The sequence below is a fragment of the Triticum aestivum genome, chromosome 1D (genome assembly GCF_018294505.1).
Source record: "Triticum aestivum cultivar Chinese Spring chromosome 1D, IWGSC CS RefSeq v2.1, whole genome shotgun sequence".
Taxonomy (NCBI): domain Eukaryota; kingdom Viridiplantae; phylum Streptophyta; class Magnoliopsida; order Poales; family Poaceae; genus Triticum; species Triticum aestivum.
Window position 1 is genome coordinate 436,974,467 of NC_057796.1, and position 19,736 is coordinate 436,994,202.

At 51.3% G+C, this 19,736-nt stretch overlaps 1 protein-coding gene across 1 annotated transcript; it reads left to right on the top strand.

Annotated features, from left to right (window-relative positions):
* The first annotated feature begins 2,212 nt into the window (after positions 1-2,212).
* LOC123160188 (probable LRR receptor-like serine/threonine-protein kinase At4g29180) lies at positions 2,213-19,323 on the top strand. Its single transcript, XM_044578000.1, has 3 exons — positions 2,213-2,375; positions 17,570-18,075; positions 19,297-19,323. Exons 1-3 carry the CDS (start codon positions 2,213-2,215, stop codon positions 19,321-19,323), a joined length of 696 nt encoding a protein of 231 aa, XP_044433935.1.
* The last annotated feature ends 413 nt before the right edge of the window (positions 19,324-19,736 follow it).

The following is a 19,736-nucleotide window of genomic DNA, read 5'->3' on the forward strand; positions in this document are numbered from 1 at the left end:
TTTCTGAAACGTATGGAACGATACTAACATATCCTCGCATGCAGGCCTACATCGACAAATTCAGAAGAGAGCTACCTGTTGTGCTTGTCGATTCACCCTACAACAAAATGAAATACAGGAATAGGTTCAAGCAGTACCATGCTAGGCTATCGGACGCAGCTGCGGTTGAAGACGGCGAGGATGCAAGCAGTTAGTCCAGCATTGTGGTTCATTCTTACATGTGGAGTGTACACTTGGCCATAAAGCGATAGAGTAGGGTGTGGTTGGGTTTTAGTCCCGAAGAAGGTTTCCTAGCCGTGTTCTTAGTCCATTGCGGATGAGTCAAGTTGTGAAACTTCAATAATATTGGTTACAATACTTTGCTTGAAATAAATTTGGTCTCTACGGGATCTCGTAGAAATCTATATTTGCTTTTTAGAACCATGTGACAGTAACAGTGCCTGGGCAAGGTTCGGACCAATTACAGTGCACGGGCAACCCTAGAAGAATAATGGATTATGACATGTCTATTTTCATACGAGAGAAAAAGGTACGAGCATGAGCATAGCCTCACAACAGAAGAAAAAATACTGCATGAATGAACACGCAATCCCAGAAAACGGCATAGTCAATGTCTCGTAGGCAGGCCGCAAAGCCAATAAAAGAGAGCATTAGGATAACCAGAGTAAAGCACGTACCATAGGGAGCCTCTGCAGGTGCTGCAACGACCATGGTGTGGCATGGTAGGGCGTGCGCTGAATTGAAGGGATGACCCTCAGGACAGTGGGGTGGCCATGGTACATCCATCCTGCCTCAGGGAATCACATAGCATGTTATGTCATAGCCCTGCAAAACAGAGAAAAGATTGCTACTTGTACTAACCTTGTCAAGTGTGTGCATGTAACAAATGTTGGACACAACTAAACACGGAAGAATGAAATGCAACATATGGAAGAATCGAATGCTCATTCCTTTCTCTCTGCTTTTTGGGAGGATCATTACTCTCGGCGTAACAAGGCTAAAACATCATAATAAGAATTAGCACCAATGTTCAAACGGTGGATATCCCATGTGAATCTAATTTTTCTTATAAAGCACATGCCAAGTTTGTTGATCCCAGTTCAGCAATTGCACAAGAAGAAGCGAGCATCATACATATTGAGCAACATAAGCTATGAATTGTTTATAGTACATTCCAAAATTAATAGCTTATCATCTCTATTGATCTCCAAATCTCACCTATCAGCCAAATTGAAAGAATACATGCTGAATAAAATATATAAGTGTATGAATGCAACGATTGAACGTTCGTAGATCTTGCCGTCGGGGCTGGACGAATGGGGCTGGCCGTCGAGGCCGGCGGCCGGCTTCATCTAGTCCCGCAGAACATGATCCATACCCAACCACGTTGCCTTCGGACGAGATGCATGGCCAGATCAAAGTTGTGGCCATGGCAGAGAGGCGTAGAGGACGCAAACATCCATTTGGGGTGTGGGAAAGAGGTTGCCTATAACCTTGTGGCTGTAGGCACCCGCATGGAGGACTGGGAGGTGGGATAGCGCCGAATCTTCGCCGGCAGCCGCCGCGGAGAGGGAAGTGCACCTCCTCTCGTGTTGTTCGTTGAAAAGGTTGTTCTGAGATCCCGAGGGAATTGGGGTGGAGGGAGGAAGGGGCCGCGACGCGCGGCTAGATCCTGCCGGCGAGGATTAAGAGTCATTTTACCCTAGCGGCGGCGAGGAATAAACCCTACCGAACGGGATAAAAATCAAACCGAAAATAGCCCTGAAATTTGTACTGAGAATACTCTTGAAATATTTGGGAGGGAAAATCTAATCAGGTCGAAATATTTTTTTCTCCCGAGAATGCCCCTCGGGGTCTGATATAATACACGTGACATCAGCGTATTGCATCAGATTTGGAGCATCGAATTCGCTCCGACGGACGGTCCATATCGTCCGGATGCACTGTAAAATGACTCCAAAATAATGGCTACAACCGCGTCATATCTGCACTAACCATTTATTGACACCACACAGTACCAAGAGATGGCAGTTGACTTGCTCAACTCCATTTCCCTTTTCATCTAAGGGTCTCAATTCAAACGATTATCAGAGGAACATTGGAGGATTCTAACCTTTAGATCGGCGCAAAAGTCAGGAGAATAAGGTATGGAGACCCGAGCCCGGAACCGGTCTTCCGAGTCGTGCGCCCGGCAAGCAAGCACGTTGCCTTGATGTATAGCAAAGCGCCGGGGTTCGTCAACTGGAAACCATTAACTGCTCTTGCATATGCAATGGAGCAATCAACGGTGGCAAGCCCATGGCTGCTGCTTCTCTGCCTCGCCGCTGCCGCCACGGCCGGCGCACACCTAGCTCGTGCCCAGCCGGACATCAACGGTAAGCTCAAAATCCCTAGGAAGGCTATTGCACAATGCAATTAGTTCATGGAGAGTGGATGTACAAACCAAGCACCCGAGCTCAAACCTTCACGGAGATGAATTTAGATTTCTATTTGTCCTTCAGGATCATTTATCCTTGAGGACTAGGCTTGGTCCGTAATCAAGATTAAAAATATGAGTACTCATGCTTAAAAGGATGTGTGCATCCTGGTTGGTGCAAAGGCCGCGAAGTGAAATTCTATCCGCAATTTTAATGGGAGTGAGCCCAGCTCAACTAGTCGGGAGAGTGGATGTACAGACCTAACACCTAGGTTCAAATCCTCCCGAAGGCGAATTTAGATTCCTATTTATTCTTGAGGACCAGACTTTCCTGGTACTCACACATTTACTGAGGACTAGGCTTCATCCCTAGTTGGTTTAGAGGCCGGAGAAGTGAAATTATCAACTAATTTTAAAGCCGGTCGCGTCCGCTTCTCTAGGCGACGGGGGGCAAAACCCTAAACAACCCTGCCGTGGCCCGGTCCACCTTGCTCCCGTCCCTCATCGCCCCCCCTCCCGAGGCTGCCGCTGGACAAAGCTGAGCGTCGCCGGTAAAAGGGGCATCGATGAAGCTGGCGTCAGTGGCGTAGGCGAACTTGGTGGCATTGTCCACGTAGCTCACCTCCCCCGGGAGACCACAATCTATGCTTATAAGAGAAAGATGTTATAGCTCCCGGGTGCCCCTACACCCTCTATCAACAGTAAAATCAAAAAAATAGGACACAATCAAAAAGATCGTAAACTTTGTGACATCAAATATGATCGAACTGTCACTACCGGAATCGCCATGACTAGCCGTCAGGCCAGGCCTATGCCGACGGCCCCCGTCGGCATAGCGCCATCGGCAAAATATCCGTCGGCGTAGCCAGGATGACCGTCGGCATAGAAAAGCCGTCGGCATAGACCCTATCCCGACGGTGGCCGTACATCTATGCCGACAGCCCTGGCCGTTGGCAATGTCATCGCCTAACGGCAGCCGCCGTCAAGTGCTGCCCAATGGCTTCTCGCCACGTGGCGAGACGCCGTTCAGCATGGGGCATGTCTATGCCGACGGCCTAGCCGTCGGCTTAGTTTGAAAGTATGCCGACGGCTAGGCCGTCGGCATAGACATGCCACGTGTCAGAAACTGGGCGCTCCTGGGGCAGGTCTATGCCGACGGCCTAGCCGTCGGCATAGTTTCAAACTAAGCCGACGGCTAGGCCGTCGGCATAGTTTCTGTCCAGTTTTTTTTTCTTTTTTCTGTTTCTTTTCAGCTCAATTCATTTGAATATACACAGCATATAACAAACAGCATATATAAGAAGCAGCATCACGTAACAATAAGGAGCAGCATCACACAACAAATTCATCATCACACATCATAAGAAGCATCGCAAAGCATAAACATATAAGTATCATCACCACCAAGCATATAAGAATCTCACAAACAACAATAAGATAAGAAACATCACAAGCATATAAGTATCATAGCATCGAGAACCGCCACAATGTGCCCGAAAGGCTTAAGCGCCAGCACGTCGAGCACCGCGGAGGTCGTCACCGCCAAGACCGCCGAAGCCCAGGTCGTCACTGCTAGCGGCAGCGCTACCGCCAAGACCGCCTCCGCCTCCGTGGATCGGAGTGGTCGGGCTCCGTGTCTCGGAAGTGCTGCGAAGACCACCGCCAACGGTAGATGCACCTGTTCCCTGGATGTTGAAAAGATATATTAACGGGATATAAGACTGTGTTGAAAGGCATGACATGCTTTGGGTGAATTGATTGGGGATGAACTAATCGGCGAGGGGCCAGAGTTCTGTGCCACAAACTCCTCAAAGGTCAGCAGCACTGATTGTGCTGGAGGACCCTCTGTTGATGGCCATTGAGGACACCTGCCGGCCGCCATTTCCTGAAAAGCGTGCTGCATCTCGCAATCCCTATGCTGATAGTATGCATGAAGGCGGTCGTGCCACGCCATGGTCTCCTGGCGTGTGTACTCCATGTAGGCCTACAGTATGACATGATGAGACTCATAAAACTACTAAATGCGGAAAATAAAAGGAACAATGAAGATAAAAGGGAAAATACTTACAGTTTGCTGCTCCTGAAAGAGGGACAGTGATCGTGCACTGCTCATGCGCGTGCTCGTGCGCTGGCTCAGGGTCGGGTCGATCCGACGGAGCTGTGTGTAGGAGATAGTAGGAGTGATCACAGCATCGAGAACCGCCTCCCGACCGTGCTCCTTCGGCCCCATGCCCACCACCACCCTTTCGTCCAGATCCGCCGCAATGGGGTCAGGTGTGTCAGGATGTAACTCCAGATACCCATCGGAGTAGGCCTTCTTCCTATGCGTGGTCTTCTTGCCGTAGTACTTGGGCTCGCCAGGCTTGGGGTCCTTCCGCGTATGGGCGATCTCCCACGCCTGCATGTGTGAGAGCGGCCGCTTCAGTTTCTCCTCCTGCACCACCAAACAGAGGTTAGTCATACATAAGAAAGTAATGGTAAATAGAAGAAGAAGAATGTTTAATGGGGTTAGTCATACATTAACTGCCTTGTGGAGATAGTGGTTTCGGTTTCCCTGAGCATGTACTCGCTCCTTCCCTCGGTTAGCCTTGTTTTTGACTCTCATAGCCGCCCAGGCTCGAGCCTCATCACACCAAAGATCCACCAATGCCGCCCAGGACTCGTCTTTTCCATAACACCAATTTGGACACACCTACATAATAAAAGCATAATGGCATGTCAACACGAAACGGTGAAATGTACCACAAGGTAATGAAAGCATAATGAAAAATCTTTTATACTTACCGCCAAGAACTCGTCCCTCTCCAAGGTAATGCCCATCCTCCGCGCTTCTTCCTTGGTCATCTTCACACCAAGATAGTCGTGGTAGTATGTCGAGCTGGCCACATAGCGCACCTCGTACTGCATCTGGCGGGCCTTCTTCTTGCATTGGAGTAGTATCTGAACAATTCCCTCTATGCGGATTGCTCTTCGCGTGTCTACGACTGTGGCCGGCGGCCTCCGGGGGCTAGCATGCCGCCAAATCTTGCGTAGGCGGCCTCTCACAAGTCTGGAAGTGTTGTGGCGGGTGCAAACGCCTGGCATGCGTCTCTGGGGTGTGCCTCCCCTCACGGACGGCGGCGCCGCCGGCACCTGGAGGGGGGAAACGGACGCGTCGGGTCTACACGGAGGGGATCTTGCTGTGGGTCTGGCCCGGATGTTGCTCCAAAGTGTTCCTATGGGCTGACCTACCACAACCGGGTGTATAGGTCCACTGCTCAAAGCCCGTCCGTGCAAAGTCAAAGGGCTAGATCCCGTGGTCAAACGCTACAGGGTTAGGCGGGACGGGGGCCCTGGGGGATAGCAATGCCACCCGAGCGTCGCACCGGGCCCTCATACATGCGGGGTGGTGTGGTGGCATGTCCCAAGAGGCGGCACGCGTCTCCGGGGTGTGCCCCCCCTCACGGATGGCGACGCCGCCGGCACTTGGAGGGGGGAAACGGGCCCGTCGGGTCTACACGGAGGGGATCTTGCCGTGGGTCTGGCCCGGATGTTGCTCCAAAGTGTTCATATGGGCTTACCTAACACAACCGGGTGGATAGGTCCACTGCTCAAAGCCCGTCCGTGCAAAGTCAAAGGGCTAGATCCCGTGGTCAAATGCTACAGGGTTAGGCGGGACGGGGGCCCTGGGGGGTAGCAATGCCACCCGAGCGTCGCACCGGGCCCTCATACATGCGGGGTGGTGTGGTGGCATGTCCGAAGAGGCGGCACGCGTCTCCGGGGTGTGCCCCCCCTCACGGACGGCAATGACACGGTAGTAGACGTTCTGCGGTAACGATGCGGCGTGAATATTATTAAATACTCGGAGCGCGATAAAATCATGAGTTTTTTACACGACGCGGGCACATCTGCTGTAGGACTGATGGTAATTTTTCATAATTGTTCGTGATGGAGTAGTATCTGAACGATTCCCTCTATGCGGATTGCTCTTCGCGTGTATACGACTGTGGCCGGCGGCCTCTGGGGGCTAGCATGCCGCCAAATCTTGCGTAGGCGGCCTCTCACAAGTCTGGAAGTGTTGTGGCGGGTGCAAACGCCTGGCACGCGTCTCCGGGGTGTGCCCCCCCCCTCACGGACGGCGGCGCCGCCGGCACCTGGAGGGGGGAAACGGACGCGTCGGGTCTACACGGAGGGGATCTTGCCGTGGGTCTGGCCCGGATGTTGCTCCAAAGTGTTCCTATGGACTGACCTAACACAACCGGGTGGATAGGTCCACTGCTCAAAGCCCGTCCGTGCAAAGTCAAAGGGCTAGATCCCGTGGTCAAACGCTACAGGGTTAGGCGGGACGGGGGCCCTGGGGGGTAGCAATGCCACCCGAGCGTCGCACCGGGCCCTCATACATGCGGGGTGGTGTGGTGGCATGTCCGAAGAGGCGGCACGCGTCTCCGGGGTGTGCCCCCTCACGGACGGCGCCGCCGCCGGCACATGGAGGGGGGAAACGGGTGCGTCGGGTCTACACGGAGGGGATCTTGCCGTGGGTCTGACCCGGATGTTTCTCCAAAGTGTTCCTATGGACTGACCTAACACAACCGGGTGGATAGGTCCACTGCTCAAAGCCCGTCCGTGCAAAGTCAAAGGGCTAGATCCCGTGGTCAAACGCTACAGGGTTAGGCGGGACGGGGGCCCTAGGGGGTAGCAATGCCACCCGAGCGTCGCACCGGGCCCTCATACATGCGGGGTGGTGTGGTGGCATGTCCCAAGAGGCGGCACGCGTCTCCGGGGTGTGCCCACCTCCAAGTGACGGTGGCGCTGCCTTGCGTGTACGAGCCTCCGCTGACATGTCAGGGCGTCTACCTTCCTCGTCCAAAGGCGGATCGCTGGCAACGCAGGGAACCGCGGCATCTTCAGTTCAGGACGGCCCTGCCGTGCCATCCCAGTCCCGCTTCGCCGGGTTTGGCCCCACGGCCGGACCGCCAAGGATCCCACTGGCCGGCCAGGCAGCGCCGGCTGTTGCTCCTCTCCAACAACCTATGGTTTTCGGGGTTCCCACGGCGCCGGCTGGTGCTCCCACGTCTAGCCGTCCCAGCAACAACAACAAGAAAAAGAAGCGGAAGGGTGCCGGGGTTCCTGCGTCGACTGCCTCGGGACCTCCGCTCGTTGTTCCGGTTCCTCAGGCCACTCCTGCTGCTCCGGTGTTGCCTGGGCCCGTGCCGACCGGGCCTTCCGCAGTTTCGGCTGACACGCAGATTGGAGGGAAGAAGACTAGTCTTTGGTGCTACAAGTGTAGGACAGATGATCATCTTTCTAAGGATTGCAACGTGACTCACTTCTGTTACATTTGCAATAATCATAAGCATCCTCTTCATCGTTGTTCTATGCTGAAGCAGCCGAGACCTATGGCAGCCTTAGGTGGTGTGGGTCTAAACGAGGCCATGTTCGTGCATCTGCCCGACTCGGTTTTTAAGGAGCACCTTGCACCATCATGTTCACCAACTGGTCTGGTTATGATATCGGGAGGTTCGGTGACGGCAGCTGTTGTGGAGGCTGAGATTGCTAAAATCGCCTCGGTTCAAACTTCATGGAAGTGGGAGGCCGTTCCTCATGGTGATGATGCCTTCTTGGTTGCCTTTCCATCTATGGAGGTTTTGCGTCGAGTGTCTGCTTTCGAGTTCAAAGTCAAGTCTCACAATGTCATGATTGCTATTAGTGAATGGAAATCAAAAAATGATGTCAAGCCTGCATATAATCCGCTAAAGCCAGTTTGGGTACATGTCACTGGAGTTCCACCGCCACTTCGCCACTTTCTTGGTTTGTGGGCAGTGGGATCCGTCATCGGTGCAACACAAGATGTTGACTTGATTTGCTTACGACGTCGTGGCATTGTGCGTATTCAGGTGGCTGTCCTGAATCTAAATATATTCAAGAAAGAGGATAATGCAGGGAGTGCCTGAGTGTCGGCTGGGGTGTATATCAAATTAAATGGTTATGACTTCCGGTTTGTTCTCGAGGACGATGATTTCAAGCCCGATGATGATTTTATCCCTCGTATTTGGGAACACCATGATGATGGTCCCGACCATGGGGCTAACCGCGAGGATGACTTGCCTGATCGTGATGCGAATAAAAAGGCAAAAAATTCTGGAGTCTCCGGTGCAGCTTCGTCTGAATCTCAGTGTGATGGGAGTGTGACCGTCCCAATGAACACGGATGTTCGTTTTTCGGATGCACAGAGAGTTTACTCGCACACACCCATGAGCACCATTGAAGAGTCACGTACAGGCCTAGACCTTCCCAGCCGAGTTGCTGCCATGCATCAGAATAATGGGGAGTTTGGTCCACCGGCTGCTGGCCTAGCGGAGACCGTCGACTCATCTACACGTCCAGCTGATATGCATGAGGCTACAGATCTTCGCCAGCGAATGGACGTGCCGGTTCAGCAGCCGGCTGTTGCTGTGGTCGGCCCACCCACGCAGGCTGGTCTGCAGTCTTCCAAGCCGTCTCACGATGCTACACAGATGGCGCCATGTGTTCGTCTCTCTGCACCGACTTCGTCTACAACACCTACCATGTTCGCTACTGCTTCATCATTGTCGACGGATCGCCCGATGACACCGGTGGCTCTTACGTCTGAGGGAAGCTCTCCCCTTCGGCGTAGTAGCCGTCACCCCGTCTCCGTTGACGGTTCTTCTCCGACCGACGAACATGCTATGGACAAGGCAATGTGACGTCAGGCTGCACGTAATTTGGACACCGTTCCAGGTAACTTATCCGCAAAATCTTTTCTTTCCTTTTCAGATTCACGTATTTCTTCTAGCTTAAAGAATGTTGGATGCTCTATTGGAAAGAATGATAATGAAATTAATTTATCGGTTGGGGTGCTTAAACATATGGAGATTGACCGATTAAAGGTTTCTCCGAAGTGTAATGGCTCCATACCTAACCCCGAAACTGAGGAGGAGGATGAAGCATATGCCAAATATGATGGTCCGCTTATATCCCACTTGGTTGGTGAGGTTACCGAGGTTGGATTGGATGACGCAAGACCTGGGTCCATGTTTTGTGACTTCGGGTCCATGTTTTGTGACTTCACAGCGTCCTCGCAGAAATCTAAATCACACTCCTCTAAAAAGAAACAAAAACCGCCCAAGAAGGTGAGGAGTTCCACACCAATCCGAGTTTCCCCATGAAAGGCATGTTTTGGAATAGCAGAGGTCTCTCGGACTTGGCTAAACATAAACACGTCGGTGATTGTGTAAGGGAACATGGATTGGATTTTGTGGAAATTTCTGAGGCTGGTAAGTGTGATTTTCGCCCGCATGTCCTCGATCACCTATCAGGTGGTTTCGACTATGCATGGCATAGTCTACCAGCTCGTGGAAGGTCTGGAGGAATTCTTCTTGGTATTGTGACAACAGTCATGGACTTGTTGGCCTTTTCAATCGGTGAATTTCATATAAAATATCACCTAAGAAACAGAGCTGACAGTTTTACATGGACTCTAGTCGCAGTCTATGGGGCTGCCCAAGATGAGCATAAACCGGCTTTCCTTCGGGAATTGGTAAACCTGGCGAAGGATAACCCGTACCCAATGCTTATTGGAGGGGACTTCAATATCCTTAGATACCAAGAAGAGAAAAATAATGACCGTTTCGACACTTATTGGCCCTTCCTATTCAACGATGTGATAGACAGTTTGGATCTTCGGGAAGCGAGTATGTCGGGGCGTCAGTTCACATGGGCTAATAACCGATCTGTGCCGACATATGAGAAGCTTGATAGGGTACTCATGGATACCGAATGGGAACTAAAATTTCCACTGGTAACCGTACGAGCCCTAGAGCGTATCAACGCGTTATCGGATCATGCACCCATCATTCTAGATTCTAAATGTACGAACCTAGCTGCACGTCGTCCTTTCAAATTTGAATTGGGATGGATGCATCGGGAAGGATTTGTAGACATAATCAAGAATGTTTGGGAGAGGCCTGTTGTTGGTCGTACACCTATTCACAGATGGAACTTTAAAATGAGGGCCATGAGGCAACATCTCACTGGATGGGCGAAACATACCAACGGGATATATAAAAAAGAAAAACAACGACTCTGTACCATCATTGATGACCTCGACAAAATTGCTGAGACGCGCACCTTATCTCAACAAGAGATTGAATTGAAAAATCAATCTAATGAGAAGGTTGCACGTCTTTTGCGAGAAGAAGAGATCAAATACTACCAAAGATCCAAAGCTGATTTCATTCTGATGGGTGATAGTAATACAAGATACTTCCAATTGGTCGCCAATGGGCGGCATAGGAAGAAATGTATTTACAGTCTCCAACAAGATGAGGGGCGGATCGAAGGTCAGGAGGAGCTCAAAAAGTATATCACCAACTACTACAAATCTCTATTCGGGGCGACCGCCGAAGGGAACTTCACCCTTGATGAGACCCGAACAGATGATATCCCACAAGTCACGACTGAAGAAAACGATATCCTTACATCACCATTCTCTGAAGAGGAGGTGAGAGCTGCGGTGTTCCAAATGGAACATAACAAAGCTCCAGGTCCAGATGGTTTTCCCGCAGAATTCTATCAGAATTTCTGGGATATAATCAAGTCTCACCTAATGGAGTTGTTTAATTGCCTTCATGCCGACAAACTTGACCTATTCAGACTTAATTTTGGTGAGATTGTCTTGTTGCCGAAGATTAAGGAGGCTGAACGGATCCAACAGTTCAGACCCATATGCCTCCTTAATGTCAGCTTCAAAATTTTCACCAAAGTGGCTACGAATAGGTTAAACTTGGTAGCTGACCATGTTGTCCGGCCATCTCAAACGGCTTTCATGCAAGGAAGAAATATACTTGATGGCATAGTACTCCTGCATGAGACCGTCCATGAGATGCACCGAAAAAACATGAGTGGAGTAGTATTCAAGATCGACTTTGAAAAAGCCTATGACAAGGTCAAATGGTCTTTCCTCCAACAGACCCTAAGGATGAAAGGTTTCTCCGATAAATGGCGCGAGTGGATCCATAATTTTGTAACTGGAGGTAGTGTGGCCATCAAAGTCAATGATGATGTAGGCCATTACTTTCAAACAAAAAAAGGATTACGACAGGGTGACTCCATGTCTCCAATGTTATTTCACATTGTCGCTGACATGTTGGCTATTCTGATTGAGCGCGCCAAGTAGGACGACCAGATTGCAGGAGTAGTGCCACACCTTGTGGATGGTGGTCTCTCTATTCTGCAATATGCCGATGACACGATTCTCTTTATGGAACATGACCTGGACAAGGCTCGAAACCTTAAACTCTTGTTGTCAGCGTTTGAGAAAATGTCGGGTCTTAAAATAAACTTCCATAAAAGTGAACTTTTCTGCTTTGGAGAAGCCACTCAGGCGGCGGCCGAATATGCTGACCTATTTGGTTGCGCACATGGCCAATTCCCGATTAAATATTTGGGAATACCGATTCATTATCGGCGTCTCACCATTGCGGAGTGGAAGCATGTAGAGGAGCGGTTAGAGAAACGATTGAGTAGTTGGAAAGGCAAATTGCTCTCAGTTAGAGGACGGCTGGTTTCGATTAACTCTGTCCTCACAAATATGATTCTCTATATGCTTTCTTTCTTCCAACTCCCAAAAGGGGTCTTGCAAAGACTGGACTATTTTAGATCCAGATTCTTTTGGCAAGGAGATGGTGAAAAGGAAAAAATATAGACTGGCCAAATGGAGTGTGGTTTGTAGGCCGAAAGACCAAGGTGGCCTTGGAATTCATGACTTGCAAATCAAGAATGAGGCCCTACTTAGTAAATGGTTGTTCAAACTTCTTACTGAGGATGGTGTTTGGTAAACCATGTTGCGCAACAAGTATCTAGGCCAAAAGGCAGTGTCTCAGGCATATTGGACACCTGGCGACTCGCACTTTTGGGCTGGCCTAATGGTGGCAAAGAAACATCTCTTTCGCTTTGGGTCTTTCGCGATAAGGGACGGGTCAGAGGTTCGTTTCTGGGAAGACATCTGGCTAGGCAATGCCAGTCTTCGAGAACAATATCCAGCCCTGTACAACATTGCTCGCGAAAAGAATAATACTATTGCGCAAGTGCTCAGTTCATCCCCACCCAATATTTCGTTTAGGCGCGATTTGATTGGCCCCCGACTTATGTCATGGCACAATCTTTTATCCCGTCTGGATTCGATAAATATTAGACAAGGCCGGGATGTGTTTCGCTGGAACCTTACTATATCAGGGTCATTCACAATAGACTCTATGTACCGTGCACTTATGCATTCTGAGGTACCGGTGAGTAACAACAAGAAAATCTGGAAGTCGAAGATTCCACTAAAAGTTAAAATCTTCATGTGGTATCTTCGTAGGGGAGTTGTTCTAACCAAAGACAACCTCGCACGACGCAACTGGCGAGGAAGTAAGAAGTGTTGTTTTTGTACTCATGAAGAGACAATCAAATACCTCTTTTTTCAATGCAAGTTTGCACGTACTACGTGGTCAATCATCCAAATAGCGTCAAATTTGTATCCGCCCATAAGTGTCGCCAATATTTTTGGTCACTGGTTGGACGGTATTCCAAATAGATTCAAAACGCTAATACGGGTGGGAGCATACGCCTTACTATGGTCGCTTTAGCTATGTAGAAATGATTTGGTTTTCAATGATAAAAATGCTTCTCCTTTGCAGGTTATTTTCCGTTGTACGCACTCGCTTCGTACGTGGTCTACGCTAACGAGTGGAGTACCAACCGCTGTTCAAGACGGTGTGTACGCGGTTGGAGCAGGTGGCTACGGTGGTTTTTACCCAATATGGGTGGCAGCATAATCTCCGGATCGGTCTACCATCCCTTGCGACATAGGCATAGTGTCGGTCTATAGGACTCTACTGTCGCCGATTTGTCGTTTTTTTTCCATTCATTTTGTCAGACTTTCCGTGTTGGGCTGTGTGCATCCTAGTTATGCAGAGGCCGGGTGTTACTCATAATGCTTTGTATCCGCTTGATGCTACATTTCGAGATAATAAAAGCGTCCTTTATCGAAAAAAATCTGGTCGTGTGGATCATCGGGATACCTGGCGTAGAAGGTGGTGTCGGTCGGGCCGAAGTTCAGCCTGACAAATAGGACCAGACCCTGCGCTGCGGTCACCTGCGGGTACATCGATCTCTTCAGTGGCCTTAGGTCCAGGCCAGAAATGAACGGCGTACCGCCACCAGTGTCCACCAGGCAGACCTGCATGAAGTCCTCCGGCACCACCACGGTGGCCTCCACGAACACCGCATCCGTCGAGTTTGTGATGTTCACGGTGTGCCAGTAGTTGGCGCCGATATGGAGGTCAAACACTGCCAGACGGTCGAGGCCATCGTAGTTGCCGTACTTGAACCTCCCTCGGATCATGTACTTGAGCCCGGGCATGAGGGAGCGAAGCGTGTAGCAGTTCCGCACGCCAGTTGGGAAGCTACGCAAACTGTACCAAACCTTGGCCAATCCTGGGATGACGTACTCCGGTGAAATAATGTGGTTCGTGCCGATGCCGGCGTCGATGAAGCCAGCGTCGGGGGCATAGGAGAGCTTGGTGGTGTTGTCCACGTAGCCCATCTCCGAGAGGCCACAATCTATGGTTATGAATCCTGCATTAGACGGCAGTCGGCATGCCACCAGTCCATCCGTTGTGATTTCTGGCCACATGCTATAAATAACGTTGCACGAAGATTAAACGTTGAGCGAGCATGCGTACGCACCTTTGTTGTCAGGCTGGGCGCAAGCTTGGAGCATGCCACCACCGGCAGCGATGCAGAGAAGAAGTAGCAACCATGGTGTTGCGGCCATTGTTCGCTGGGTTAATTGCCCCATTGCATAATGCAAGCAACTAATGGACCGTGATATATGGCGGACATAGTTTGTCAAGAGATAATATGTTATATGTTGCTCGAGAAAAAATATGTTTGATTCCATAGGCGCTCCATCCATGTCTCCATGTACATGCATGAACCTAGTAGACTATATAAAAACTGTACTCGGTCAATAACTAAGTAATGTACAGCCTCAACTCAATATCACAATCATTATCGCACGACTAGCATGAAGCGCTAAGTGACTGGCCGGTGGGCCCTTGTGTAGCCTTGTTTGGCAACTTGGTTTAGGAAACTGTGAACAATATGGTTGTCGAGCTGACTTTCCTTCGAATGGGTTAACGTCATTGTTGGCCACAAACTTGGCGGGCCATGGACATGCCCCCCTCTTCGACGTGACATTTGCAGGTAGAGCCTGAAATTGACCACAGGAGATTTCGACGTAGCTCGCGATCTGGGAGAAACAATGAAGAAGGATGAGTGGATAATACCCTCGAGTCCAAGTCCGACTGCTCTTAAGAGCGGGAAAGGAGTCGTTATATCTGGCTAGCTTTGGTGCACTTTCCCCATGACAGAACCATGAGCATATGAAGATTTTGATCTTGTTCTGAAGAGCCAAGGACCACACTCCGAACTCTGTTCTCAGTTTTTTTTTTCACCTTTGCTATCTTTCAGATAGGTAGTTTTCGTTCGGCATGTTCCAATTTTATGTCCAATCCGTCAAATAAACTAACATGGATCTTGTGTCACTTACTGGTCTCGTACAATCCAAAAATTTGAAAATCTGACAGATACCGAAATGTAAATCAGCAAGCCGTTGATTAGGTACCTTTTTCTTGAAAAAAAGGACCACGATCCTCATTAATTCCTCCCTCACTAGCCTCCTCCTGTTTCTTATGAGCTTCTACAGTCTTCATGAGACCCTTCACCATGAGATCGCCAAAATTCAATCTCGTTTCTTCTGGGCGGGTGACAACAATAAGCAGAAATACCACATGGTTAGCTGGCCGGACATCTGCAAGCCCCGTGAACAGGAAGGCCTCGGTATCATGTGCTCTAAACGCATGAACATCACCCTCCTCACCCGCTGGCTCTGGCGCATTTCGCAAGGACACGGTGGTCTCTGGCTTGACATTATCCGGAACAAGTACCTGCGCGGACAGCCCCTCACCTTCTGTCAGAGATGCGGCGGCTCCCCGTTTTGGCAATCGGTTGTCCAACTGCTTCCCGTCCTTCGCATCGGGACCTCCATCGCGGTTGGATTGGGTACAGCGACGCTGTTCTGGTTCGACCGGTGGGCGGGAGACTCTCCCTTTGCGACCCGTTTCCCCGACCTCTTCTCCATTGCTGTCGCCCCCTTAATCTCCGTTGAGAGGGCCTTTATTGACTTAGGGCGCCTCGCCTTCCGGAGGCCATTTGGGACCCCGGAAGCCGCCGCGTGGCTTGAGCTGCTTGATTGCGTCGCTCTCCACAAGCCGGCGGTGGATGTGGGCCCGGACGAGGTTCGGTGGCGTCTTGAGCCTTCGGGCCAATTCTCCACCAAGTCCCTCTACTCTGCCATTGCCCCCTCCTCCGCTCCTCCCCCCCCCCCCCCCTCCCTGCGGTTTGGTCCATCCGCTTGCCATTAAAAATTCGGATATTTATGTGGCAATGGATCCGCGGTAGGATTCCGTCTGGGGTGGAGGTCCGCAAACGCAATGGCCCTGGGTCCGGCATCTGCCCCCTGTGTGGTACCCCCGAAGATTCGAATCACATCTTCTTCTCCTGTGTCTCAGCTCAATTCATGTGGAGCTGCTTTAGGGAGGCAGTGGGAGGCAATTGGTGTCACACCAACTTCCCCGACCTCTTCGCCGAACTCCAGAACTCCCCTTCCCCCTCTCGCCACATTAGGTGGCTCGAGATCGGGGTTCTAGCGTGGACTCTTTGGACGATTCGCAATAAGCTTGTGATCCAGCGTATTCCTCTTCGACGGGCTACTGACGCTCTCTTCAAACTGTCTGGTTACTTGCAGCTTTGGCGGCCGCTTAGCCGCCCTCAGGACTGCGACGCCATCACCGCCTTCATCGCCGACCTTCGCTCGATGGCCGTCCATCTATCGCCGCCGCCCCCTCCGCCACCCCCGGAGCCGGATTAGACGCCTTGCCTCGGCCGCGTCCTTTTTTGTTTATTTTGGGCTTGTTGAGCTGTGCCCTCAGCAGAACCTTTGTACTTCTCATTTTGTGACTTGGGTGTGTGTGTTCTGAACTAGTCCGTGTATGTGTGCTCTTGGCGGTTTGCTTTATATATAAAGCGGGGCGAAAGCCTTTTTTGATAAACAAAAAGGACCACGAGTCCAAGTCCCGACCGCTCTCGATCGGTTTGGATCCATCCAATCAAACTGGTCAATTCATGTTCTTGTGACCAAAACAGGGAGGACAGAGGATCAAAGAGGTGCTACGCCACCTTGTCGCCGCTCTTCCCCTCCGCCGGCCGCTCTCCACGCTGCTGCCTCGCCGCCGCTCCGCCTAGTGCCCCCCTGTGTGTGACGGCCGGCACCGTTTGCAGTGCGCGAGGGGCCACGCAAAGCCAACACAAGCTCCCGGATAACTCCAACCCACCCCACTACGGTACGTGCATAGAGTATTACTAGTTCCCGCCATTAATCAAAGCTAATGCAAGCTGTACAATGTCACAGAATCGAATGTCAAAAGCTATGAGCATAGGATAGTCAGGGACATCAGTGGCATGAACTGGCCATCATGACACAACCGCTTATGAAGAAGTCAGGAAAGCCAAAAGTCTACCGTCAATCGATCACAGCAGCTACGCACGTCTTGCGGCGCACCAGCGAGAGGCGGTTGACCGACTAGCGCATGCAAGTCAACCATCGCCAATGTGATCTGCTCATCTCTGCATGCCCAAACTTAGTAAGCTTGGAGCACTGTTTTCAAAGGAACCGTGTAAGCTCATATATATATGAACAGCTTGGCATGTGCACATGTGGTGTTACACTAATTAATCCTACATATGATCGAGTTGCACGTTCTGGTTGCATGCTACCGCGTGCCTACCCCAACCGGGTATGTTAGTTCTACAAGTACTGACTAGCTGCTGGCCGGCTGTGTGCCTGTGGTGGATCAAGGACCGCCGACGAGAGCAACAGCAAATGGCGACCCGGTGGCTCTTGCTTCTTCTCAGTATCGCCGCGAGCAGCGTCGTTCTTCAGGTCCATGGCCAGATCGACAAGTTAGCCGGTGAGCTCACTCACTACAGCTCTAGGCTGAGGGCCATGCCTTTCAGTATCTTATTGTTCGCACCTGTATATATATGCAGGTTTCATAAGCATAGACTGCGGCCTGCCGGAGAATGCCGCTGGCTACGTGGACAACACGACGAAGCTGCGGCTCACCGGGGACGCTGGCTTCATCGATGCAGGCACTAACCATAACATCTCTGCCGAGTACATCACCCCGAGGCTGGCTCGGGGCTGGCACACCGTGCGCAGTTTCCCTGTCGGCGAGCGCAACTGCTACACGCTCCGGCCACTTGTGTTGCCGGGGCCCAAGTATCTCGTCCGCGCCATGTTCAAGTATGGCAACTACGATGGTCTTGACATGCTTCCCATCTTTGACCTTCACCTCGGGGTTAACTATTGGAAGACGGTGAACATCTCGGATGCAAGCTCACCGGTGATGGAGGAAGTCATCGCCGTTGTCCCAGGCGGCTCCGTGCAGGTGTGCCTGGTGAACACCGGCTCCGGAACGCCGTTCATTTCCAGCCTGAGCCTAAGGCCCCTCACCAAAGCGCTCTACCCGCAGGCTAACGCGACACAGGGGCTGGTTGTTGTCAAGAGGTCACTAGGGCTACGCCGAGTGCCACGGACACTCGGTAAAGGGCTGAAAACCGCTGGCAAAGCCTTTGCCGAGTGTCACCCTCGGCGAAAGCCACCCGGCGTACACCTTTTCGGCAAACAGGATTTTGCCGAGAGCCAGAACACGGGCACTCGGCAAAGACTTTGCCGAGAGCCAAACAGTACCACTCGGCAAAATAAAGTAGCTAACGGATAGCAGACGGTGCCGGCGGTTCCTGACACGTGGGACCAGGGGAACAGGCCGAGGGGCTTCTTTGCCGAGTGCCACTCTCGGCAAAGCCACCCAGTAGGTGGCTGACACGTGTCAGCTCCTGACATGTGGGACCAGGCGAACAGGCCGAGAGCCGCTCTCGGCAAAGCCACCCAGTAGGTGGCTGACACGTGTCAGCTCCTGACATGTGGGACCAGGCGAACAGGCCGAGAGCCAACTTTGCCGAGAGCCACTCTCGGCAAAGCCACCCAGTAGGTGGCTGACACGTGTCAGCTCCTGACACGTGGGACCAGGCGAACAGGCCGAGGGCCAACTTTGCCGAGAGCCACTCTCGGCAATGGCTGACACGTGTCAGCTCCTGACAGGTGGGACCAGGCGAACAGGCCGAGGGCCAACTTTGCCGAGAGCCACTCTCGGCAAAGCCACCCAGTAGGTGGCTGACACGTGTCAGCTCCTGACATGTGGGACCAGGCGAACAGGCCGAGGGCCATCTTTGCCGAGAGCCACTCTCGGCAAAGAGAGCCAGTAGACACGTGTCATCTCCTGACATGTGGGACCAGGCGAACAGGCCGAGGGCCATCTTTGCCGAGAGCCACTCTCGGCAAAGAGAGCCAGTAGACACGTGTCATCTCCTGACATGTGGGACCAGGCGAACAGGCCGAGGGCCAATTTTGCCGAGAGCCACTCTCGGCAAGGAGAACCACTAGGAGGCTGACACGTGTCACCTCCTGACATGTGGGACCATGAGAGCAGGCCGAGGGCCAACTTTGCCAAGAGCCACCCTCAGCAATCCTTTTCCCCTTACCGAGAGCCCTCTCGGTAAAGTTGTCAGGGGCACCACAGATTATTATCCTTTACCGAGAGGCCTCTCGGTAAAGGGTGCATTCTGGTCCAGTTTCACAGTCATTACCGAGAGCCACCCTCGGTAATGGTGTGCCCAGGAGCCTTTTTTTTCCTGTTTCTGTTTCTTTCCTGCAGCGAAACATATACAGCAACAGTATATAGTTCATCAGACATAGAACATGTCACATATAGGCATCATTGAACAAAAGAAGCAATGATTCTGAAAAAGCATTCCACATAAAAGCAATAGTGCATAAAAGGTGAAATAGTAGTGAAGACACTCAACTACCACAAGTTTACATGTCTCAAGATGCAAGAGTTCTCAACATACAAGGAACAGTTTCAAACATAACATAACATGAAGTTCACGCGATTTTGGAGATCGGAGTGATAACATCAACATTAGAATGCATCATTCCGTTTGCTGCCCCAACTCCATCAACCGGAGTGATAACATCAACATTAGAAGGCATCATTCCCTTGGCTGCCCCAACTCCACCAACTTGAGGTGGAACTACCGGAACATTGTTCGACCCTTGTGATGGGTTGAGCTGTGATGGATTGACCCAATAGTG

Coding starts and splice junctions, on each gene's coding strand:
- LOC123160188 (XM_044578000.1), top strand. CDS start 2,213: ATGTATAGCAAAGCGCCGGGGTTCGTCAACTGGAAACCATTAACTGCT. Junction 2,376..17,569: donor TGCCCAGCCGGACATCAACG/GTAAGCTCAAAA, acceptor ATATATATGCAG/GTTTCATAAGCATAGACTGC. Junction 18,076..19,296: donor CTAACGCGACACAGGGGCTG/GTTGTTGTCAAG, acceptor TCTTTCCTGCAG/CGAAACATATACAGCAACAG.